We start from the raw sequence: 26,981 nt of genomic DNA on the forward strand, positions 1-26,981 counted from the left end.
TCTCATTTTTTAAAAACTTTATTGAGTAGCTTATACAAAATAATAATAAGGTTCAGAGAGCACGTGAAACTAAATATCAAAAAAGAGGATACTGGGTGATATAGTGGTCATCATTGTAATAGATACAATAGTAATTATTGTTTTATTTTTCTTTCTATGTTCTGTCCACAACTAAGAATAAAACTGAAGCATGGTTGCATAAAAGCAAGCCCATGCAATCTAAACCAATGCAGTTCAAGTGGACAGCTCTTGATTTTCTCCTCTATAAGAAAATATTAGAAGTCTAATGTTTTTAGATAGTCCTCCATAAAGATTTTTACTCCAAGTCAGATTTATTGTTGAAAAACAAGAGGCACCTGGGTGGCTCCATTGAGTGACTGCCTTCAGCTCAGGTCATGATCCTGGAGTCCTAGGATCTAGACCCACATCAGGCTCCCAGCTCCCTGGGAAGTCTGCTTCTCCCTCTGACCTTTTCCCCTCTCATGCTCTTTCTCACTCTCTCTCTAAGTAAATAAAATCTTAAAAAAAAAAAAAAGTTAAAAAAAAAAGAAAAAGAAAAACAAGGAGTTTAAGGTTTTGTTTCCTACTAAGAATCTGGAGTATAGGTGTTCTGTGTTGCAATCATGTCCCCCGCCCCTGTGCCATATGCTTTGACAACCCATTAGGCACAGTTAATTCATCATTTGCTCTTCTTACTTGTTAACATGAATTCACATTCCTAATTATTATTAGAAAATGGGATATTAAGAGTGTTAGGATAATTGCAAATGTGAAAGCAAGAAAAAACCAGAAGCTTCAGTGACAGGAAAAAAGTGTGCTTTAGGGTAACAAACAAATTAACCTGGCTCAAAATAAGACATAGAAAAGAAAAATAGATGGTGGGAGTTTAAAAATATCATAGGATACCATATAGTTAAAGCATTCTGGAAAATCAAATTTACATTTCATGAAGAATGGATAGCTAATGTCATAATGATTTTCTTTGAATGTGAAGAAAAATTATCTATAGTCATTCAACTAGAACAAGAAAAACCAAGAACTTGTAAAATACATATTTAACTTTAAAGAAAAAAAGTAGTATTAGTGAATCTAGATTTGTGATGTGTATTATTGAATGCTGGAAGGAAAAACTTAAAAGCAAGATAACTAAATAATTTACCATCCAAACTGAGACACCTTTGAGAGTGAATTAATTCACTACTAATAAGAAACTTGGAAAATTTAGGCATAGACCCAGGCTAACCTGGGCAAACAGGGTGGTTAGCATACTTAAAATGTCTCTTGGGCACAAACCCAAAGCAAAATGATTATTCTTCCCCAAAATCACCTCCTCTCTTCAAGCTTCTTAGTCAGAAGATTGCCAACCCTCTTATCTTTAACTAAACAGAGATCAATGTTAAATTTTAAAAACAGTGTTCTCAGCTGATACTGAATATGGACATTCTCTTCTCCTTGCAGAGAAAGGACAAACACTACCTGATAATATAAGTACCAATTTATTGCCTTGGCCTTTATCTTACCTGAGCTATATATATGCCATTATGGATTCGCCCATCTTTCTCATGATCCTTTGTTTTCTGTAATATTTGCCATATTTTGTTTCTAAATCCGTCCTGCTCATCATCTCCCCGAAGTTCCCATAACATTTTCACCAGGTTATATATTAAGCCGTAGTATCCGATCCATGTCACTTGATCACCTGTTGAAAAAGTATATTCTTTGGGAAAACATTGTTTTATTCATCATAGAAAAACACAGTTTTGTGAAAAAGAAAAAATTGGATTTTTGCTAATATTTTAAAGCCTGAAATTCTGAGCTTTGGAATTTGTTTTACTCTTCACAGCTCTTACTCCTTTAATTTTAAAAGATCATAGATTATTTAACAATTTCCAGCCATAAGAAAAGAACTGCACCTAACTAATACCATTCCTCATAAATTTAAAGTTGGACAGGTAAACCAAAAACTATATATATTAAACAAACAAACAAACAAACAAACTTTGGGATTCAAGGAAAGAGGCATTTGTTCAAGGCAGTAGGAACACTTAGACCACCATGGTGAATTTTTGTAATGAGCTAGAGAACACGAGAAAAATCTCTGCCTTTTATAAATATGACCAAGCTCAATGAAACATGGCATTTGAACCAAGAGAAAGCCTTGAAAATAATGTGAAAAGCAGACATAATTGCTGATATAATTAAAGGCTGGAAGATTTTTTTAATAGTAGAGACATAAATCAACTAAAATAGAAGAAAGGGACAATGGGTCCAGAAGAGATTTTTAAAGGTCTAAGACACTCCTTCTAAGATGTATTACAATTAGTAATTTATATAAATTATCAAGGTCCACTTCTAAAATATACTTCTCCCATACAGAAAGGAGGAAGATGTCTCTCTTTACCTTAATTATTTCTTACTTCTTACTTAGGTGGTATATTGCTATGCAATGCAATTGCTATGCAATTCAGGAGAAGAGAATTCTTTTTTTTTAAGATTTTATTTATTTGGGGCACCTGGGTGGCTCAGTCATTAAGTGGCTGCCTTCGGGTCAGGTCATGATCCCAGGGTCCTGGGATTGAGCCCAGCATTGGGCTCCCTGCTCAGCGGGAAGCCTACTTCTCCCTCTCCCACTCCACCTGTTTGTGTTCCCTCTATCACTGTCTCTCGCCTGTCAAATAAATAAATTAAATCTTTAAAGAAAGATTTTATTTATTTGAGGGAGAAAGAATGAGAGCATGAGTGGGGGAAAGGGGGTTAAAGAAGAGAGAGAGAAACAGATTCCCCACTGAACAGGGTACCTGATGCAGGGCTCCATCCCAGGACCCTGGGATTATGACCTGAGCCAAAGGCAGCCACTTAACCAACTGAGCTACCCAGGCACGCCCAGGAAAAGAGAATTCTAATTTAGGTAGTGATGGGATAAATTTGGAGAATAAAATAATACAGCAAGTTTCAAAGAGTATATGAACTAAAGTTAGCCAAAGAGCAACAAAAAAAATAACAAGTATATGTGAAGCAGATAAAAAAAAATAAAATAAAATGAAGAGAAGATTCAGGAAGGGAAATAGAAGGATTTCTGAGTCAATTAAATTCTGTATTGTACTGTCCCCTAAATCCTGATGATAGTCTGCATGACACTGGAACTCATCAGTGCTTGTCTTGAGTAAGGACATACAATATAAAGTAAGTACAATATGAAAAAGTCAAAATCCTTAACATTTCCTAATTCAATACAGACTTTTGTGATCCACACTAGTAATAACAATAATTATTATTATAACTGGAAAGCTTGGGCATTCCTACTACTATGTGCCCTTATTCTAGTCCTCACTACAATCCTATGAAGACCTTATTATACTTAGCATAATAGATAGAACATATGACCTTCAACTTGGTTGAAAGTCCCCTAGCATTACACAGCTGATGAGTGACCTAGCCAAGTGAAGGTGAATCTTATCTTGTTGCATGCAGCACAGCCTTTGCAATTCAGATAAGTGCTTTTCCTTCCTTTTATTCCATTCAGAAGAAAGGAAGAGACCAGAATGTAAAAAGAGGCAGAAGTGAAAGTATGTGCACATCTTAGAAGTGGGAGGATGGCAAATATCCGCTTCCAAACTTAAGGCATCTTTCGTCATTTGTCTTGCAAATACAAGGCTATAGTTAAGCAGCCAATTCTTTTGAAAATGTGATTTTCCTCCACAAAAATTTTACAAGTTAAAATTAGTGTGCTGCCGTATTTGAAATCATATGTATGAATTGATGTTAGCAAGATGATAGAATAGGAAGTCCCCAGCCCTCATTCCCTCATAGATACAACAATTTGGCAGTCATCCATAAACAAAAGTACCTTTTTCGGGACCTTAGATCCAGGCAAGAGGTTGTAAAACACCAGTGGAACCCAAGAGTGAGCAGGCAGTACACCACACCCAAGTGGCGCACCTGTTGGCATGCATGTGATGCCAGCCGTGGACCTACTGTGAACTCGGCTCCAGCCCTATTTATCCATAGTCTTACCCACTAAAGGACCCAGGAGGAACCATGTCCATTGGTGCCCCCAGTAACAGGCCCACGGTCTGTGGGCCCCGAAACAGCTCTGTGATCTGGCTTCAGCCTCACTCTCTTGTGGTCCAGAGGTGCCTCTTCCCACCCAGGAACCCACCCATGGACCTGGCAGGAGTTGTGCTCAGGGAAGTGACATCCACTTGCACCCCAGCTCACAGGCCTAATATCTGTAGATGCAGAGATGGTTGCATAACCAAGCTTCTGTCCTGCTCAACCATGGTTCTGGAGGTGGTCCCATCTGCTTTGGAACATGTGACAGAAATTGTGCCTACTCATTCCTTTGGCAACAGACCTACTGACCCCCATTAGAGAGGTAGCTCTAAGAAGAGAGAAGGCAGAGGATGATAGTGAGGGTCTTAAACTGAGCTGAGGTAAAGAGTTTATATTAGAAATGGATAAGGGGTACCTGGCTGGCTCAGTTGGTGGAACATGCAATTCTTGATCTTGGGGTTGTGAATTCAAGCCCCATGATGGGTATAGAGTTTACTTTAAAAAAAAAAAAAAAAAAAAAAAAAAACTTGTTGGGGCTTTCAGCTGGATCAGTGGTAGAGAATGCAACTCTTGTCCAAGGGTTGTGAATTAGAGCCGCAAGTTGGGCATATAACCTACTTTTTAAAAATGGATAAGGTAAATAAATAACTAAAGATAAATGGGGTCAGATTAAGTGGGAGATATTTGAGCAAAAGAGTAGTGTCCTACATGTTCAATGAAATGTTATGTCTATCCAAACAACAAACTGGGAAACCAATGCGGGAATTTTATGAGGTAATCTAGTTCTTTACTGTGATGAGCAGTAAAGCTTGGAGAGTAAAGGCCAAACAAGATATTGTGGGGAAGGTCTAATAATACTATTTAGCTATGGAGGAGGAAAGCATGAAGTGGAAAAGAATAGTACATTTTTTTAAGCTAAGGAACTTGAAACAATAATAAAATCACTTGCAGAAAAGACATTATTGTGGAGGAGTCAGGGAAGAAAGGAGATAATATAATACTTGGAAAATGTGGCATGGTTGGGGTAAGAGTATCTAATTTTCAGAGGCCTATAATTTGTTGTAAAACTATAGCTAAAATTTAAGTAAATTGCAGAATGAAATTATGGATGTGTGACTCTATCAGAAAAATAAGGCTTATCAAAAGAAATGAAATCTTGCCATTTGTGACCACGTGGATGGAACTAGAGGTTATTATGCTGAGCAAAATAAGTCAATCAGAGAAAGACAATTATCATATGATCTCCCTGATATGATTAAGTTGAGAGGCAAAGTGGGGTGTTTGGGGGTTAGGGAAGGAAAAAATGAAACAAGATGGGATTGGGAGGGAGACAAACCATAAGTGACTCTCAATCTCACAAAACAAACTGAGGGTTGCTGGGGGTAGGGGGGTAGGGAGAGGGTGGTTGGGTTATGGACATTGGAGAGGGTATGTGCTATGGTGAGTGCTGTGAAGTGTGTAAACCTAGTGATTCACAGACCTGTACCCCTGGGGCTAATAATACATTATATGTTGATAAAAAATTAAAAGTTTAAAAAAAGAAAAATAAGGTTTGAACTTAACATGAGTAACAAAACAACTATTAGATTTAAATTAATAATTCTGGAATTATGAACCTCAAAAATTTTTAAAAAGCAGCTTTGAATAACAATATGATAACTAAAATATACTGTGAATTTTAACCCACTTATGTATTGGTTTATAGAGTCCCAAACTCTTTACATTAATAAGAAGGATTGATTAAAGTACATGTAAGCCACCTTCAAATATTTTAAATTATTGGTTACTGAGAAATAAATATTTTATAAGTCTATAACAGTCAAGTCATTGAATTGAATATGATTTGTTTGTAGAATCTACAAGACCAGTGATTAGTCCATAAAATATATTCTGGTAACTGAGCTCTCAAACTCACCAAGCTTTTAAAATGCCATTGATAATTTTTAAACTGAGCTGTTCACCTATTGATTAAAGTGAAATATTGCTTACAAATAATACTTGTAGGGAAAGTCTACTGCATCCAATTGACTGACAGTTAATGGGAAAAAAAACTTATAAAGACAGATGGGATGTGTTAATAATTGTCATAGAAGGCAGAATGAAGTGTAATATGCATGTCTAGACATTTTCTAAGAAGCATACCTGCTATGAAACTCTTCATCCAGGGACTAAGCTGAAGAATAAGGCACTCTTTTGTTCTGTTTTGAGTGACCCTATGGCAGCTATCAAAGATGTTACTTTAAATATACTGAGAGAAAATGTGTCTGCTAAGCAGACAGTATCCTAGGAAATAACAAAATGAACCAAAACAAAATTCTTAATAAATTTTGAAAATTTACTAAGAAGCTATGCTGTTTGAAACCCCGTATCACGATCCTTTCTTCCTAGCAATGTTTTATTTTAGTGTTTGAACTCCATGGAAGCCTCTAATTGCCATTCTAGATATTTAGATTTCACAAATTCATTGAATGTGTAATATGAGTATTTCTACTCATATGAATGAGTATAAATGAATGCAGCCTTTACAATTTTGACAAATATGATTTGGCAGAATCAAATGTATCACTAAAATGTAACCTGACTGTAAGATGTAGTTTAAAACATGATCTTTGTGAAATGGCACATAAAGGAAAGGAACTAGATCAATGCCAAGAAACCAATGGACAAGAACCAGTCAGCACGCCAGGCATTTAACAAATATTTACTGAGTCAATGCTATGTGCCAATGGCTGTTTTAATGTGCCAAAGAAAAAGACAGTGTTACTGCTCTCAGGACACTTAGTTTTAGTAGAGAAAGACAGATACTAAAAAGGTAAACAGAACAGTATCTGCTCATAATGAGTGTCAGGAAAATGACAGGATGTAGTAATGTGTTCAGCAATGACTGGAGAAGAAAGCCACTAACTATAAACACAATGAGAGAAAGATCACTATGAACACACAGTATTCAAGAAGATATGATGGGGGTGCCTGGGTGGCTCAGTGGGTTAAGCCTCTCTTTTCAGCTCAGGTCATGGTCTAAGAATCCTGGGCTGGAGCCCCGCATCAAGCTCTCTGCTTGGCAGGGAGCCTGCTTACCCCTCTCTCTCTGCCTACTTGTGATCTCTCTGTCAAATAAATAAATGAAATCTTAAAAAAAAATATGCTATGAGGGATTTTTAAAAAGTTAACCATCCAAGAAGCTGGGGGATTGTAGTATCTGTGAATGCAGAGGCCCACTCTGAATTATTATGGTGAATTTGTAGGCCATGGAAAGGAGTTTGGAATTTATTCCTAGTGTAATGAAAAGTTAACAGAGCATTTTAAACAAGGAGAGGGACAGATATGCTTATGTTTTAAAAATATTTTTGGTTTTTTGATGGAAAAGATTCTAGGGAATATAAGGGAAACGGAGACTTTCAGTTTTTGTAGTCATCGAGAAGCAAAGTGATGATTACACAAAATCAGGAGTTGTACAGTAAAGAATTAACAATGTTCAGAGAGAGGTCTGGCCTTTTCCCTTGCCTTCTGGGAGGCGACTCTTAGGCATTAGAATTTCCTGTCTGATAAAAATGTCTTTGCTTACATGGTAGCCTTAGGCCATGGTATCAATTTGGCCTCTGGAAAGACCAGAGACTGAGATCAGCACGTGTGTGTGACTGAACCCCAATTAAAATTCTGAATACCAAATCTTAGTGATCTTCCATAGTTGACAATACTCTATGCAAATTGTCATACATCATTGCTAGGAGAATTAAATGCTCTCTGCACAACTCCTGGGAAAGGACAATGGACAGTTCTATATAACTGTCCTGAACTCTGCCTTATGTACTTTTTCTTGGTTAATTTTAATTTTTATCCTTTTACTAAAATAAACCATAACCATGAGTAAAACAGCCTTGCTGAGTTCTGCTAGTTCTACTAACAAATTAGCAAACCTGAGAATGCTCAAAGTCCTAGGTGATTTCAGAACTAAGAGTAGTCTTAGGGACCCTTGAACCTCACAAGAGATAATGACAGAGATGTGGGGGGCGGGTATACTTTGGATAACTAGTAGAATAAATAGAAATTCTAGTGTACTCCTTATTTTCAGAATATTATACTATAGTGACAATGATTTTCTATATCTATATACATATTAAATATGGATACTTATTTTTATATATCATCATATTTGATCATTACACATATTAAACGAATACCTAACAGAATAAACTGAAGAGAACAAAAGAATTACTAATTTACTCAGTTTTGTTTCAGGTAATATAGAAAACAAAAAGCAAAAAGCAAAAGTCAGCTGATTCCTATATTGGCAGAGAGCAGTTAACTGAAACATGATGGCAAGTGGAATGCTGCTGTGAATACAAAAATTTAAGGAGCTGTGGGATGCCTGGGTGGTCAGTCAGTTAAGCACTTGCCTTCGGCTCAGGTCATGATCCCAGGGTTCTGGGATCAAGTTCTGCATCAGGCTCTTTGCTCAGTGGGGAGCCTGTTTATCCCTCTGCCTGCTGCTCCCCTTGCATGTGCACTCTCAATCTCTCTCTGACAAATAAATAAGATCTTAAAAAAAAAATTAAAGAACTGAGTAAAACTTGCCTTGCTTAACTTTTATATCTTTTTCCATAGAAAAGTATGGCAATATGTTGATTAAAAATAATCATCTTCTGTAGTTACAATAGGAAACCAAAGAAGAAAGTGGTCTATTTGCTTTTCAAGAACAAACTGTGAATCTTATAAATAAATTAAAGAAATATCAGTCTTCTGATTTTTTGATATATTTTAAGTTTCATTAAACTAAACAATACCACCATTATTTTGGACTATCCTTATGGAAATAGTTAATCCCCACAGGTTTTTTTTTAATCCAAGGGTAAATAAAGAAAAAAGAAAAAACAAACAAATATTCTTTTGGAAATTAAGAAAAAGGAGTGATAACTTTACATTTATAAGCACATTACGTGCAAAATTTCTTTTAAAATCCATAATCTTGAAGAAACTAAGATTCTGAACATCATCTAGAACATGAAAATTGAGCTGAGACTCATCCCAAACTTCTGACACTCCAAATATCTGACACCAAGTCTAGTTCAGTGCACATTACATTCATCTACAACTGAGCCATTTTGGTGCTTTTTTCCCTCTTCTTCTTACTAAATTTCTCATCCTTCACCCTTTTTTTTGGGGGGGGAATTCTATTGTTTTCTACTGTTCTTTCCTGTAAGTAGTTACTTAGAAAGTCTTTAAAATTTAAAATAACTGTTGGGGCACCTGGGTGGCTCAGTTGGTTAAGCATCTGACCTTTTAGCTCAGGTCATGATTTCGGGTTCTGGGGATTAATGCCTTCATCAGGCTCCATGTTGGGTTCCCACTCAGCAGGAGTCTGCTTGTCCTTCTCCCTCAGCCCCTCCCCCATCTCTCTCTCTCTCTCTTTCTCTTTGTCTCAAATAAATAGATAAAATCTTTTTTAAAAAATTAACTGTTCACTCAAAACAGTAAGAAGTATCTGGATCAAATAAAGGAATAATGATTTCTGTACCCATCAACATATTATCAAGTTACTTTTAATAGATGTGAGGGGTAAAGAGCAAAATGACCTTAAGGTATGAATATTCATTTCTGGACCAGATTAAATGACAAACAGTCAGAAACACTCTGGAGGATCTTACTATAATTCTAGCTGGTACAGCAAAGGGAGTTACAAGTATCTAATTATTTTCATTAATGTTATACATTTGCTTCTAAATTCATCTGGGTAGAAAGCCAACATCTCTCATTCTTTTTCTTCTCTACTAAGGTATATTATTACAAAAAATGATTCCTAAAATTGCATATTGCAATATACTTAAATATCATTCATATTTTTAAAAAATCTCACTATTTCTAGTTCATGGGTTTTTTTTTTCTTTTCCCACTATGTTAAGACACAGTTGGATTTGAGATCACTGGCTCAAATGTGATATATCTTTGTATTTATGCCTCAAAAATGTGAGTAATGTTCCCAGGAGATGTTCAGCTCCTTCATTTGAATAAAGACTTTTACATGGTCAAAAACTTCTGACTGAAAACCAGCATGTCATTTTAACCCATCCCCACCAAAAGGAATAGTAGCAACCAAAACAGGGAATAAATAGAATTAGATAGTGGAATCTTTTAGTTTAGACATGTTCAGAGTTAAATTAAGATTCATCTTTAGAATGAGAGCAAAAACTTCCCAAAAAGAGCTGTAACATTTAACTTTCAAAAATCATGGCAACCATTTATCCTGGTTATTTGTGCTTTATGAAGATCCCCATGTAAACTTAGAAAATTAGGTCTTGGGGTGCCTGGGTGGCTCAGTCAGTTAAGCATCTGCCTTCAATTCAGCTTATGATCCCAAGGTACTGGGATTGAGCCCCACATCGAACTCTCTGCTCAGCACAGAGCCTGGTTCTCCCTCTACTTCTCCCTCTGCTTGTACTCTCATTCACTCTGTCTGTCAAATGAATAAATAAAGCCTTGAAAGGAAAGAGAGAGTGAGAGAGAGAGAAGAAAGAGAAAGAAGAAAGAAAGAAAGAAAGAAAGAAAGAAAGAAAGAAAGAAAGAAAGAAAGAAAGAAAGAGGAAGGAAGTGAGGAGGAAGGAAAGAAAGAAAATTGGGTCTTGTCTCTACAATTAGTATCTATTTCTACAATCAATACAGATTAAGTTTTGGTTGCTGAGGTAGTATTGACAAGGAAGAAAACGGTTAGCTTTCCCCCTATTTATTGGGTATAATGTAGTCTTAGATCACAAAATAAAGCTCCTTTCCAAGAAATATTTAACTACAGGGACTCTTTTTCTTTCACCTCATACAGTTTTCAGCTCTTCTCACACATTCTGAACTGAGACTATTGTCCTCTGCCTCTCCCACATCCCCAAAAGCACTGACAGCAGCTCAGCCAAAGGCTACAGTAGATGGAAGGGAAAAAAGAGTATGTGTAGCAGTTCTTCACACAGCTCCCCTCAGTCTCTGACATCCCAGGCTCAGAGCCTGTTGTCTGGCAACATATTCAGTTGTAACCCCTTCCCACCCACCCCCACCTGAAGTACTAATATAAAGAAGAAAGAGGAAAGTATCCTGCTGCATCCTAGAGATTTGGCCACGTCATATCAAACTGGACTCTTCTCAGAGAAAGTTTGTAGTTTTGGGAAATTATTTGAAGTTCCAAATTATAGACTTAGAGGCCAACTTATGACACATAGCTAATGACATGGGGGCTAGTGGAGAAAAATACAGGTCAAATTCAGGTTTAGTCTTGGTCAACTTATGGCTATCTGACAAGTTCTGAAAACACACAGAAAGCTGAGGATAGCAATACTAATGAAAAAGATATAAATGTATTATTATTATATTACTATTATTATTTCATATATGTGTGCATACAGTATTTTTCAACTTTCACTTGTATTTTAATTCTTTCTCTTTTTTTTCTGCACAGATCTTGCACATTTTTTCTGTAGTTGTCTTCCAGTCATGTCTTTTATGATCTGTGGTTTTTCTCTTTTCTTTACAAGACCCTTTCCTGCTTGACTTATTTTCTTCTAGTCATTTTAAATGTTTTAATTGGGGGAAGTTGGAGGGGGAGACGAACCATGAGAGACTGTGGACTCTGAGGAACTAACTGAGGGTTTTGGAGGGGAAGGGGATGGAAAGTTGGGTGAGCCTGGTGGTGGGTATTGTGGAGGGCACGTATTTCACGAGCACTGGGTGTACTGCATAAACAATGAATTCTGGAACACTGAAAATAAATTTAAAAAATAAATAAAATTTTTAAAAAATTTATTATGTGTGATTATGGTGCATGCTACTTAACCAATCTTTAAAAAGTCAAATGTAGGGGCACCTGGGTGGCTCAGTGGGGTAAGCCTCTCTCTTCAACTCAGGTCATTATTTAAGGGTCCTGGAATCGAGCCAGGGAGCCTGCTTCCCCCTCTCTCTCTCTGCATGCCTCTCTGCCTACTTGTGATCTCTCTCTCTCTCTGTCAAATAAATAAAATCTTAATAAAATAAAAATTAAAAATAAAATGTGTATACATATATAATTATCAAAACAATCATTGATAATCCATTCTTTCTAACTTTATCAAATGCCAGAATAGACATATTTCCATATACATACTCACATACAATCACATCCAATTTTACACTTCCTCTCTCATTCTCTTTCACACACATTTATGTAAAGACAATACTTGTTTATATACAAAACATTATTTTTTAAGTTTTTATTTAAATTCCAGTTAGTTAACATATAGTGTGTCAGTAGTAGAATGTTGTGATTCATCACTTACATATAACACCCAATACTCATCACAAGTGTCCTCCTTAATACCCAAAACCAATTTAACCCATTCTCCCACCCACTCCCTCCAGCAACCCTCAGTTTGTTCTCTATGGTCAAGAGCCTGTTTTATGGTTTCCCTGTCTCTTTTCCTATGTTCAACTGTTTAGTTTCTTAAATTCTCCATATGAGTTAAATTATGTGATATTTGTCTTTCCCTGACTTATTTCTCTTAGTATAATACACTGTAGCTCCATTCACATCATTGCAAATGGCAAGATTTCATTCTTTTTAATGGCTGAGTAATATTCCAACGTGTATATATGTATATACACTACATCTTCTTTATCCATTCAACAGTCATTGCACATTTGGGTTCTTTCTATAATTTGGCTAGAACTTCCAGTACTAAGTTGAATAACAGTGATGAGAGCGGACATCCCTGACTTGTTTCTGAGCACAGAGGAAAAGCTCTGTTTTTCCCCATTGAGGATGTTACTGGCTGTGGGTCTTTCATATATGGCCTTTATGTTTAATTTAGATGTTTGGATGCTCCCAAATTAGGACATACATATTTGTAATTTTTAGATCTTCTTGTTGGATAGACTCTTTATTATGATATGGTGCCCTTCTTCATCTCTTGTGACAGTCTTTGGTTTAAAATCTAGTTTGTCTGATATAAGTATGGCTACTCTGGCTTTCTTTACAAGTTTATTAGCATTATAAATGGTTCTCCATCCATTCTCTCACTTTCAATCTGAAAGGGGCCTTTAAGTCTAAAATGAGTCTCTTGTAGACAGCATATAGTTGGGTCTTTTTTTTTTTTTAATCCATTCTGATATCCTATGTCTTTTATTGGAATATTTACATTCAGAGTGATTATTGATAGATATTAATTCAGTGCCATTGTATTACCTATAAAATCAGTGTTTCTGGAGATTTTTTTCTGTTCCTTTCTAGTCTTTGTTGCATTTGGTCTTTCTTTCCCACTAAAGCAGTCCCCATTAATATTTCTTTCAAGGTTTATTTAGTGGTTACAAACCCCTTTAGTTTATTTTTATTATTTTTATTCTATTTTTGTCTTGGAAACTTTCTTTCTTCTTCTATTCTGAATGAAACCTTGCTGGATAAAGTATTCTTGACTGCATATTTTTCCCATTCAGCAGACTGAATAAATCATGCCACTCTATTCTGGCCTGCCAAGTTTCTGTGGAGAGATTGATGCTATTCTTATTTGTCTTCCCTTGTAAGTTAGGGATTTCTTTTCTCTTGCTGCTTTTAGAATTTTTTTTTCTGTATCTCTTCATTTTGTAAATTTTAGTATGATATGTCTTGATGTTTGCTAGTTTTTGCTGATCTCAATGGGAGTTCCCTGTAATTCTTGGATTTGGGTGTCTGTTTCTTTCCACAGACTAAGGACGTTTTCAGACATAATTTCTTCAAATAAACCCCATGCCCCTTTTCCTTCTCTTCTTCTGGGACTCCTATTATATGAATGCTATTATGGAGTTCCTGAGTTTCCTAAGTCTATATTCATGATCCAATATTTTTCTTTCCCTCTTCTTCTCAGCCTCATTATTTTCCACAATTTTATCTTCTATATCACTTATTAATTCCTCTACTTCTTCCACCCTTATAATCATTACATCCAGTTGGTTTGGCATCTTGGTCATAGCATTTTTTTATTTAGCATTTATTTTTTTATAACTAGGTCTTATGTCTTTTAAAGAAACACCCTGGCGTGTTCTATGCTTTTCTCCAGCCCAACTAGTATCCTTATGGTTGCTGGTTTAAATTCTGGATCAAGCATACATATATGTGTTTCAAGTAGACAGATCCCTGGCTGTGACCTTTTCTTGGGATGAATTCTCTGTCTTGGCATTTTGTCTAGGTCTGTGTCTTTTTCTCTGTGTTAGAAAAGTCTGTTATGTTTCCTGCTCCTGATTAATGGCTTTGTGAGGAAAAAGTCATATATTTTCCAGAGGCTGGTGCTTCAGAAAATGTCTCTGGTGTATGCCATGTGCACTCTGCTGCTATATTTTGGCTTCTCTTTCCCCAGGTCAGTCCTCTGCAGAGTTTCTCCATTCCTGCAGTGGAGAATGTTAGGACCTTTGCCAGAATGTGGTGAGTTTTAACTAGGTGTGCTCTGGTATGCTTGTTAAGAGACCTGACGCTATTTCTACTAGAGCTCAAGCTTTGCAGAGCTCTCTGCTCAGACATGGAGTGCCATGTGTGGGGGAGGTGGCAGCAGGGTTTGCTAGTCTTCCAGCGGAGGGGCCTACTGCACTGGTTCTCAAGCACACTTGTCCTAGAAAAGCTAAATCTATGACATGCAGAGGGGTGGGGCTTGGTGTAAGCATTTTACACCACTGTTGGGACTGTGTTGCTTACTGAAGTTAGTTTATGCTGAGAGGCAGGTGAGAGAAATGGTGCCCACGGGCTCCTTTATACCAAGAGAGGCAATGCCACCTCTCAGATGCACTCCAAGAAGAGGGAATCACCTCTCCCAGTGCATCCCAGGGGATCCTCAGATTCTCAGATCCTCCCACCTGCTTTGAGCTATCTGTCATCCTTCCACACAGGAGCATCTCAGCACCCACCAGGCCACACAACAGACCTCTAAAATTCTGGTCTTCGAACCCCACAGTTATTTTTTTTTAAGTCATGAAAATCAGCCCCTCTCATTTTTCCAATCAGTGGTTTTGGGGAATTGTTTTCCTTATGTGATCTCCTCTATGCTCCTCTATCTGTCTTGTCTCTTTCTGTGACCAAGACTCCATCCCCTCCATGGCACCTGTGATCCGCTTCTCCCCCAATCACATCTTCACACCTCCTACCTTCCATGATGTGACCTCTTCTCTCCTTCCAGATGTGCAGTTTGTTCTGTCAGTTATCAGATCAATTTCTTGGGTATTCAGAATGATTTTATATTTATCTAGCTCACTTCAAGGAACCAGGCAAGCCTAGGGCCTCCCATGATTCCACAATCTTAGTTCATCCACTCTACATCAAAAGCGTTCTTGACATGAATGGAACCCAGAGAGCCAAAAGCCAGGGATGCTTAGCAATGATTCTATTAAAAATGGAGCACAGCTACACAAAACAGCACAGCAAGGAAAAACCTTCACATCTTATTGGTAGATTTTGTTAGCAAAATAATAAGTCATAAGCCACATAGATATTCAGAAGTTGAGTTTATGTTACTCCTCATACATTTCTAGATTTAAATTTATCACTACCAAAGTCTGAGGCTCAGATCCATTAGGATCAAGTCAAATGTGATAACTTTCTCAAAAGAACACAATAATTGAGCTGCTAAGCATTATTTTATTCCCAAAAGCAACCAAAAAAATAAGAACTTGGTGGAAATAAAAGGGCAAAACAATTACAGTGAGAAAATTGTAAACTTATAAAAAGAGAAGTTGAAAGTATGGTATTAAACAAATCTAACTAAATTAATTCAGTATCAAAAAAAGGCAACTCATCAATTTTAAATGATAACAAGGACAGGGGTTATCAATTATTTTAGATCAACATAATGGAGCATCATATTTATTAAGAATATGTATACTATATACTTAAGTAAAAACAAAAGTAGCACAAAATTACCAGGTGCATATGAAAATAAAATAATATGTTTTACCGGTACTTGACTAATGATGTGACACAAACTAATTTTTCACTTTTATAAATATCAACTAAATACAACATTGGATATATTATCAAACAAGATGGTAAACTCCAAGTGATTAAACACTTTGGCTGTTCAAAGTGGTAACGCTATCACTATACATGATAAAATACATTACTAAGTTGTGTTAGTACGTTTGATGGCATAGACTTAACATCTTTTCTAATTTTTATTTAAAAGGTTTTATTTTATTTGAGAGAGAGCATGAGAGAGAGCACACGGGAGGGGAGGGGTAGAGGGAGTAGCAGACTTCCCGCTGAGGAGCCCGATGTTGGGCTTGATTCCAGGACTTCAGTATCATGACCTGAGCTGAAGGCAGATGCTTAACTGACTGAGCCACCCAGGCACCCCCATCTTTTCTAATTTTTAAACAGTATAGGCAGTTGCTGGCCTACCAGTCATACCTTGCCCCTTCCCTAAAAATAGAATCCTATTCTGTATCCAGATAATGGAACAAATTCTCGTGGGCCATCACAAATGCCTCTCTTCATCAGGCATTTACTTTCTTGTAACTGGAAGACAGGGTACCCAGCCCTATCAATTTCACACAAAGGACAGTCTTTGGAGCACTTCTGGGAAATCTTTTGTTTTATAATAAGGTGGATAGACTCTTTAGGAGAGAGCCTTCTCTTTCTTCTTGCCTTGCAATGCTGAGTCTGTGACATCTAGAGCTGAAAAGTTCTTTTAGTAATGAGATAACAAGCATAGGAATAGAAATATAGCATCCCTGAGAAGTAGAGTAGAAATAGAGACAGAATCTGATGACATCTGTGAACCAATATAAGTCTCTCTGTTCCTCATTAAGCAAGATAATAAAACCATAAATAATTTACATCTTGTTAAGAGATTTGTTTACCCCAGTCTAAGGCAAAAATTGGATGGATGAGGAAGGAATGAAATTATGATGAGACAAGTGTTGTCCAAGCATTGGGCTATTAAAGATATTGCATCATATAATAGAATTTATTAAGAAGATAATTAATTACCCACCAAACTAACCAAAAAATTTCTACTCTTGGATGTGTCAGTCAATAAGGTGTTTGAAAGAGGGATGAGTGAGATGAATAGATACTAGCTTCAAATTTTGAGGTGAGAATAATAAAGGAGGAGACATAAACTATTACTAAATTTGGAGTGTGTTACAGACACATGGATCAATGGAACAGAGTAGAGAGCCCAGAAATAGACCCTCAACTCTATGGTCAACTAATCTTCGACAACGCAGGAAAGAATGTCCAATGGAAAAAAGACAGCCTCTTCAATAAATGGTGTTGGGAAAATTGGACAGCCACATGCAGAAAAATTAAATTGGACCATTTCCTTACACCACACACAAAAATAGACACAAAATGGATGAAGGACCTCAATGTGAGAAAGGAATCCATCAAAATCCTTGAGGAGAACACAGGCAGCAACCTCTTCGACCTCAGCCGCAGCAACATCTTCCTAGGAACATCGCCAAAGGCAAAGGAAGCAAGGGCAAAAATGAACCATTGGGATTTCATCAAGGTCAAAAGCTTTTGCACAGCAAAGGAAACAGTTAACAAAATCAAAAGACAACTGACAGAATGGGAGAAGATATTTGCAAACAACATATCAGATAAAGGACTAGTGTCCAGAATCTATAAAGAACTTAGCAAACTCAACACCCAAAGAACAAATAATCCAATCAAGAAATGGGCAGAGGACATGAACAGACATTTCTGCAAAGAAGACATCAAGATGACCAACAGACACATGAAAAAGTGCTCCATATCACTCGGCATCAGGGAAATACAAATCAAAACGACAATGAGATATCACCTCACACCAGTCAGAATGGCTAAAATCAACAAGTCAGGAAATGACAGATGCTGGCGAGGATGCGGAGAAAGAGGAACCCTCCTACGCTGTTGGTGGGAATGCAAGCTAGTGCAGCCACTCTGGAAAACAGCATGGAGGTTCCTCAAAATGTTGAAAATAGAACTGCCCTATGACCCAGCAATTGCACTACTGGGTATTTACCCTAAAGATACAAACGTAGTGATCCAAAGGGGCATGTGCACCCGAATGTTTATAGCAGCAATGTCCACAATAGCCAAACTATGGAAAGAACCTAGATGTCCATCAACAGATGAATGGATCAAGAAGATGTGGTATATATACACAATGGAATACTATGCAGCCATCAAAAGAAATGAAATCTTGCCATTTGCGACAACATGGATGGAACTAGAGCGTATCATGCTTAGCAAAATAAGTCAAGCAGAGAAAAACATCTATCATATGATCTCCCTGATATGAGGAAGTGGTGATGCAACATGGGGGCTTAAGTGGGTAGGAGAAGAATCAATGAAGCAAGATGGGATTGAGAGGGAGACAAACCATAAGTGACTCAATCTCACAAAACAAACTGAGGGTTGCTGGGGGGGGGTGGGAGAAGGGGAGTCGGGTTATGGACATTAGGGAGGGTATCTGCTTTGGTGAGTGCTGTGAAGTGTGTAAACCTGGCAATTCACAGACCTGTACCCCTGGGGATAAAAATATACATTTATAAAAAAAATAAAAATAAAAATAAAAAAGCAAAAAAAAAAAGATTCTGAATGAAAAAACAAAATTTGGAGTGTGTTAAAAGTCATAGGGTGGAATGAAATAAAAAATAGCACTGGAACAATTTCAAAAATGGAATTAGAGATGTCCTTCATAGTACTAAGGACATTGTGCTATGTGGTGATTCTGATGACCCCCAAGTCCTAAAACAGCAAATGTTAGCAATGAAGACAATCTTCCAGATCATGGCAGAGATTTCAAATTTTGGAATCACGATCTACCTAATTTGGGAGATAATGATCCTTTGGGGTTTGAGAATAAAAATTAAAACCATTATGAGTACTTATTTTCATCTTGCAGCCTATTAAGTAAAAAAGAAATTTATTGAAATGCAGCTTCCTATTAGAATCTCTTTATCTCTCTCCCACCCTGTTTGGCTTTGTATTAACATTCAGCAAGATACTTACTGAGTGGGCACCAGGGTGACTCAGTCTCTTAAGCTTCTGCCTTCAGCTCAGGTAATGATCTCAAGGTCCAGGGATGGAGCCCTGCATCAGAACCCCTGCTCAGTGGGGAGCCTGCTTCTCTCTCTTCCCTCTACCCTTCCTGTGATCATTCTCTCTCCTGCTCTCTCTCAAATGAATAAATAAAATCTTAAAAAAAAAAAAAAGATAGTTACTGATGGATAAGAATGATACTGAAATTCCTTTTGAAAGATCATTTTTCTATACGCTTTTTACTGTGGTTTGTTTTTCAAGAATTTACTCACTTTTTAAAAAAATTAACATATAATGTATTATTAGCCCCAGGGATACAGGTCTGTGAATCCCCAGGTTTACACACTTCACAGCACTCACCATAGCACATACCCTTTTCCAATATCCATAACCCAACCACTCTCTCCCTAACCAGCCTCCTCCCAGCAACCTACTCATTTTTTTTTTTTATCTCGTGGTTGTCTTATTAATTTTCAGTGACTAAAATAGATTATCTGCTTTCAATGAACTTCATAATTTCTAGTAAAATATGACTGCATCTCCAGATTTTATGATTTCCTATTGTTTCCAGTATATAATGCAATCTAATTGCATAAACAAAATAATGGCCTTAATTGTTCAGGAATACTTTAACATAATCTTTACTATATGGTCATATGTTAAAAGTACTTAATATTTTCAAAAATTGTCCTTATGAAATTAGGGTACCTTATATACTAGTGCATCTTCTACATAAAAAAATATGGCAAAAGATGGATACCATATACATAGATACAAATACAGATATATAGATATTTTACATTCTGTTACGAAAATCTATTAGTCCAGATAGACTAATGATTTTATTTTACTAGTAATTATTTTACTAATAATTATTTTACTAATTATTTTACTAAATTATTGTTGTTTGATGTTCAAGAAACTGCCCTTTTTCTAACTTTTCTTGACTATTTCTTCCAGATCATCTATAGAATTAACTTGTTAATTTTTTTAAAAGATTTTATTTATTTATTTATTTGACAGAGAGAGATGACAAGCAGGCAGAGAGGCAGGCAGAGAGAGAGGAGGAAGCAGGCTCCCTGCTGAGCAGAGAGCCCGATGCGGGGCTGGATTCCACGACCCTGAGATCATGACCCGTGCCAAAGGCCGCGGCTTAACCCACTGAGCCACCCCGGTGCTGCAACTTGTCAATTTTTTGACAAATAACTTGTCAACCTTTTGACTATTCTACTGGAATTACATTTAATTCATATATAATTTGGGGAGAATCTATATCTTTATAATACCAAAGTTTATATTCATTTATTTCAAGTCTTCTTTTACGTCTTTAAAGTTTTAAGGATTCTGCTCTTTATAGAACACATTCCTTAGGATTTTGCTGTTTTTAATGCTATTGTAAGCAGGGTTTTGTTTTGTTTTGTTTTGTTTTTCTATTTATTTATTGCTGGTATATAGTAAGTTTATTGACAGTAATGTTTCTTGCAACTAGCCATTTTGTTTAGTTAGTGCTAATGTTATTTTCATACTCTTGGCTATTCAAAGTAGACATTCAGATCACCCATAAGTGCTTTTCCAGTATTGTACCTGCTTTTTTCTTTTTGTCTTATATCAGGTAGGATATCCAGAATGTGATAAAATGTCACCAATTAATGTAGAAATCCTGGATTTTATTTAACTTAAATGATACTATTTAACTTAACTAAGACTTAACTTAAATGAGATTATTTTTAGTTTTTCATTCTGATGTTGATTTTGGTTTCTGATAAATACTCAACAATTAAAGAAAGTGCCCTTATATTTTTAGTTTTAATCCTGTTTGGTTTATCTTCTTAAAAAATTAGGCATGTGTTTTTAGCTTAATCAATTCTATTTTGGCATCTATTAAGAGTAACTCTTTCTTTAGTTATGAGATTTAAACTTTGTAATAATGATCTCTCCTTAGATTCCTAGAATGAAGAGTATAAATATAATTTCCTTTAACACACTGTTGAATTTGATCTGTTACTATTTTACTTAAGATTTGCATATATAAGGGGCACCTGGGTGCCTTAGTCATTAAGTGCCTTTGGCTCAGGTCTTGATCTCAGGGTCCTGGGATTGAGCCCACACTGGGCTCCCTGCTCAGTGGGAAGCCTGGTTCTCCCTTTCCCACTCCCTCTACTAGTGCTCCCTCTCTCATGCTCTCTCTGTCAAATAAATAAATACAATTTTTAAAAATGAAGGACTTATACATATAAAACAAGATGAAACCAGAGAAGGAGATAAACCATAAGAGACTCTTAATCATAGGAAACAAACTGAGGGTTGCTGGAGGGGAGATGGGTAAGAAGATGAAGGTAACTGGGTGATGGATATTAAGGGGGTCATGTGATGTAATAAGCACTGCATGTTCTATAACTGATGAATCATGGAACTCTACCTCTGAAACTAACAATACATTATATGTTAATTGAATGAATTTAAATAAAACTAAATTTGAAAAAAGATTTGTACATATACATGCATTCATAAGACAGAGTGGCCTATTTTTAATACTCTTGTCACCAAGGTTAGTAATTGGGAGAGAACATATTTTGCTTTATAGAAATTATTCCCAAATTTTTCCTAAGTTACAGTATTATGATATTATATATATAACATATAAATAATTAATTTTCCCAGCACATTCTAATCACACACATAATGCTAGATATGTTTTGAGCATGTATGTACATGCAGGTATACAAAGATAACAATGACCTTTCACAATAGGTCAAGAGTCCTTCCATATTATAATTGGAAGTAAAAGTTGAACAAAAAGTATATATTCTTCTGTATTAATATACATTTTATTATTTTCCCTGAAAGATAGTTGTGAGGACACCTAGAATAAATCATTTTTTAATGACAAGGTTTGGTACCAACAACCACTCTAATGCATTCAAGAGAAAAGGATATATTCATTATAATTTAAAAATAATTTTAATAATAACTTTATTTAATTGCTCTTCAACTCTCCTTACAGTTGGTTTTGCTAACTATAATTATCCTCAACACACTTGAATGGGTTTTCTCAGTTACCTAAGAGGCTGGCAGATATTAAATTGTTGTTCAAAATACATAAGCTTGACAGAATGCTTATTGGATGTAAAGAGCAATGTTAATATGCAAGGTGGTTATGAGTTGCTAGTATTTAAGGTACTTCAATTTATGAGGGAGATATAGATTTTATATGAGCTAAAGCTCCAAAAACTATAGAAACTTTTTTCTTTGCCAAGTTTATAAAAGAAGACATTTTTCTATGAAGAGATATTCCTAGTGTCCCTCCCAGGATTTTAGAAGGGTCCTATGTGATGAAAGGTCATGAAAATTGAATGTCATTAGTTTCTCTGTAAATAAACCTATGCTTCTGGTGAAACTAAAGATATCTTACAGATAAGTTGATGAAGTTTTTGAAATAGGAATCCATAATCATCACAATAAGCCCTGCCTTCAGCAAACTAATAGAACTCACAATGTTCAAGATAAAGGTAGAATGTGTCTACTTAGCAAGTCTAGATATTCTGATGTCCAAATGTATTTTCTTACATGCAATTTTGTCAAGTGCTACCAAAAACATCCAATATTTAAAGAGAAATAGAGATTCATCCCGAGATTCAATACATTTAGTATTGTATATATCAAACTTTAGATTCCAGGACCAAGGATCTAATTCTTTTTTGTTCTTTCCACTCCACCCCCCCCCCAAAGTATCCATTTTTAATTATCTTTTTTTTTCCATAATCGCTTCTTAACTCTTCATATTTATTTAGCCTTCCCCATCCTTACTTCCCCCATCCACATCTTCTCTTCTCCAAATTCAGATTTAAACAAAATAGACTCTTCAAACTACAGATTGAGTCCTACTTCCCTTAACCATATCATAGCCATGTTTACCCAAAATTGTTTTTAAAGTTCTTTGAAGATTCATGAGTCATTAATATAGAATGATGCATATAATGCATATTCACATTATAATGAGTAAACAAATGGACAACTCTTGTGAATTAAAAAGAACTTCTGTCAATTATTTTTTTTAATTTCTTTTCAGTGTAACAGTATTCATTGTTTTTGCACCACACCCAGTGCTCCATGCAATCCTTGCCCTCTCTAATACCCACCACCTGGTTCCCCCAACTTCCCACCCCCTAACCCTTCAAAACCCTCAGAATGTTTTTCAGAGTCCATAGTCTCTCATCGTTCACCTCCCCTTCCAATTTCCCTCAACTCCCTTCTCCTCTCCATCTCCCCTTGTCCTCCATGCTATTTGTTATGCTCCATAATCTTCAACAAAACAGGAAAAAATATACAGTGGAAAAAAGACAGTCTCATCAATAAATGGTGCTGGGAAAACTGTATATTATATACAGCTGGGAAAACTGTATATGTAGAAGAATGAAACTCGACCATTCTCTCACACTGTACACAAAGATAAATTCAAATGGATAAAAGACCTCAACGTGAGTCAGGAATCCATCAGAATCCTAGAGGAGAACATAGGCAGTAACCTCTTTGATATCAGCCACAGCAACTTCATTAAAGATATGTCTCCAAAGGCAAAGGAAACAAAAGCGAAGATGAACTTTTGGGACTTCATCAAGATCAAAATCTTCTGCACAGCAAAGGAAACAGTCAACAAAAGAGGTGCCAATTATTTTTGAAAAAAAAAAATGAGAATAAGAGGATAAGCAATGTATAAATATGATGTTTAATAACCATTTGAGGGACACCTGGGTGGCTCAGTTAGCTAAGCATCTGCCTTTGGCTCAGGTCCTGATCCCAGGGTCCTGGGGTTGAGTCCTGTATCAGGGACTTTCCCACGCTTCTCCTTCTGCCTGCCACTCCCCCGCTTGTGCTCTCTCTCTCTCTGAAAAATAAATACTTAAAATCTCTTTTTTTTCCTGAAATAGTATGCTTCAGTGTGTTTTTTATGGTCCTTTGTGGCATTTATTTATTTTGTTATATTCGTTATTATACAGTACATCATTAGTTTTTTGTGCAGTGTTCTATGATTCATTTTTTGTGTAAAACACCCAGTGCTCCATCCAAGAAGTGCCCTCCTTAACACCCATCATCATGCTCACCCATCCCCTCACCTCCTTCCCTTCTGAAACCCTCAGTTTGTTTCCCATAGTCCATGGTTCTCTCCCATGGTTCTCATAGTTCACCTCCTTCTCTGATGTCCCCCCCACCCACTTCATTTTTCCCTTCCTTCTTCTAATGTCCTTCATGCTATTCCTTATGTTCCACATATAAGTGAAACCATATGCTAATTGTCGTTCTCTGCTTGACTTATTTCACTTAGCATAATTCCTTCCAGTTCCATCCGTGTTAATGCAAATGGTGGGTATTCACCCTTTCTGATGGCTGGGTAATATTCCATTGTACATATGGAGCACATCATCTTTATCTATTCATCTGTTGAAGGGCATCTCAGCTCCTTCCACAGTTTGGCTATTGTGGACATTGCTGATATGAACACTGGGGTGTATGTGCCCCTTCTTTTCACTACATCTGTATCATTGGGGTAGATGCCTAGTAGTGAAATTGATTGTTCACAGGGTAGCTCTACTTTTAACATCTTGAAGAACCTCCATACTATTTTCCAAAATGACTGTACCAACTTGCATTTCCATCAGGAGTGTAAGAGGGTTCCCCTTTCTCCACATCCTAACATTTGTTGTTTCCTGCCTTGTCAATTTTTGCCATTGTAACTGGTTTAAGTTGGTATCTCAGTGTGGTTTTGATTTGAATTTCCTGATGGCTACTGATGTTGAACATATTTTCAGGTGTCTGTTAGCCATTTGTATGTCTTCTTTGGAGAAGTGTCTGTTCATGCCTTCTGCCCACTTTTTTGACTTGATTATTTTGGGGAGTGGTGTTAAGTTTGAGAAAGTCTTTATAGATCTTGGATAACAGCAAGGGTACCCACTCTCACCAATGTTATTCAACATAATATTAGAAGTCCTAGCATTAGCAATCAGACAACAAAAAGAAATAAAAGTTATTCCAACTGACAAAGAGGAAGTCAAACTCTCTCTCTCCCCAGATGACATGACACTTTATGTGGAAAATCCAAAAGAATCCACTCCCAAATTACTAAAATTCAAACAGCAATTCAATTAATATGGCAGGATACAAAATCAATGCACAGAAATCAGTTGCTTTCTTATACACTAACAATGAAACTGTAGAAAGAGAAATTAGGGAATCGATTCCATTTACAATAGCACCAAAACCCATAAATTACCTTGGAATAAAACTAACCAAAGATGTGAAGGATCTATATTCTAGAAACTGCAGAACACTTACAAAAGAAATTGAAGAAGACACAAAAAGATGGGAAAACATTTCATGCTCATGGATCAGAAGAATAAATATTGTTAAAATGTCTATGCTGCCCAGAGCAATCTATACTTTCAACACCATCCCTATCAAAACAACATTGGCATTTTTCAAAGTGCTGGAATGAACAATCCTAAAATTTGTATGGAAACATAAAGGACCCTGAATTGCCAAGGAAATGTTGAAAAAGAAAACCAAAGCTGGGGGCATCATGTTGCCTGATTCCAAGCTTTACAACAAAGCTGTGATCACCAAAACAGCATGGTACAGGCACGAAAACAGACACATAGACAAATGTAACAGAGTAGAAAGCCCAGATATGGACCCTCAATTATATGGTCAAATAATCTTCAACAAAGCAGGAAAAAATACCCAGTGGAAAAAAGAAAGTCTCTTCAATAAATGGTACTGGGAAAATTGGGCAGCTATGTACAGAAGAATGAAACTCAACCATTCTCTTACACCATATGCAAAGATAAACTCAAAATGGATGAAAGAACTCAATGTCACACAGAAATCCATCAAAATCCTAGAGGACAACATAGGCAGTAACCTCTTCAACATCGGCCAACAGCAACTTCTTTCAAGACATGTCTCCAAAGCCAAGTGAAACAAAAGTGAAAATGAACTTTTGGGACTTCATTAAGATAAAAAGTTTCTGCACAGCAAAGGAAACAGGTCAACAAAACAAAGAGGCTACCCACAGAATGGGAGACGATATTTGCAAATGACACTACTGATAAAATCTTTAAAAAAAAAATATTTTGAATTGAAAATGTCATCTCATCAAATCTCAATAGAGATTCCATTTCCTCTCTTTCATTCATTCATATATTCAACACTTGTTCATTGAGAGTTTACTCCAAAAGAGGCAATGCATTAAGTAATGTAGGGTGAATCAATAAAGCCTATTAAAATCTATTCCCTGACTTGAGAGAGAACAAAACCTGCTAAAATAAGCTTTGTACAGATTGTAAATTAATTCACAATATCCAGTCTTCCTTCCTTCCTTAGTAATATGAATCATTACTTTTAGCTTGGCTAACTGAAACTCAAAAAACAAAATAAACTCTCCTTAAGTTTGGCCATATGATCACATTTAAACCAATGAATTTCAGCAATAATGCTATGTGGTACTTTCCATTAAGAAGACGTAGTAGAAAATGGGTATTATTATTCTTCCTTTCTGCACCCTCAGAATAGCAAAAGAAAGTGAACCTGCCTTCCTGAGAACATGTTAAGTCTTGACACCAATCTTAGACTGCTCACTTCTGGATTTATTTTATGAATAAATGAAATAAATTTTCATTTTATTTAATCTAGTGTATTTTTTATTACAGGTAGCTAAATCTACTCCTAACTAACATAGAGAAACAAAATGATTATTAAAAATACAAGCTATAATTTGGTAAAATCCACTGGAGAGGTACAAAAGGAAGTTCAGAGAAACATGAGGTTATATATATATTAGTAAATTAGCTTTTCTATTCCATATATTTATCTCATATGTTCCTCAGCATGTAGCATATAGAAATATGAATGGTAGAGAAAAGAAATATCCAATATCCTT

The 26,981-nt window shown here is 36.2% G+C and overlaps 2 protein-coding genes across 7 annotated transcripts in view; one reads left to right on the forward strand and one right to left on the reverse strand.

Annotated features, from left to right (window-relative positions):
- TMEM232 (transmembrane protein 232) overlaps window positions 1–26,981 on the reverse strand; it is a 302,946-nt gene that overhangs the window by 189,503 nt on the left and 86,462 nt on the right. For all 6 annotated transcript variants that reach the window (XM_059175633.1, XM_059175632.1, XM_059175637.1 and 3 more), the window contains one exon: window positions 1,521–1,699. In XM_059175633.1, coding sequence (XP_059031616.1) covers window positions 1,521–1,699 — 179 coding nt within the window. The remainder of the gene's footprint in view (window positions 1–1,520; window positions 1,700–26,981) is intronic.
- The window catches only part of SLC25A46 (solute carrier family 25 member 46), a 180,902-nt gene that overhangs the window by 43,497 nt on the left and 110,424 nt on the right, over window positions 1–26,981 (forward strand). The gene's annotated exons all lie outside the window — the stretch shown is intronic.

The sequence above is a fragment of the Mustela lutreola genome, chromosome 5 (genome assembly GCF_030435805.1).
Source record: "Mustela lutreola isolate mMusLut2 chromosome 5, mMusLut2.pri, whole genome shotgun sequence".
Classification (NCBI taxonomy): Eukaryota; Metazoa; Chordata; class Mammalia; order Carnivora; family Mustelidae; genus Mustela; species Mustela lutreola.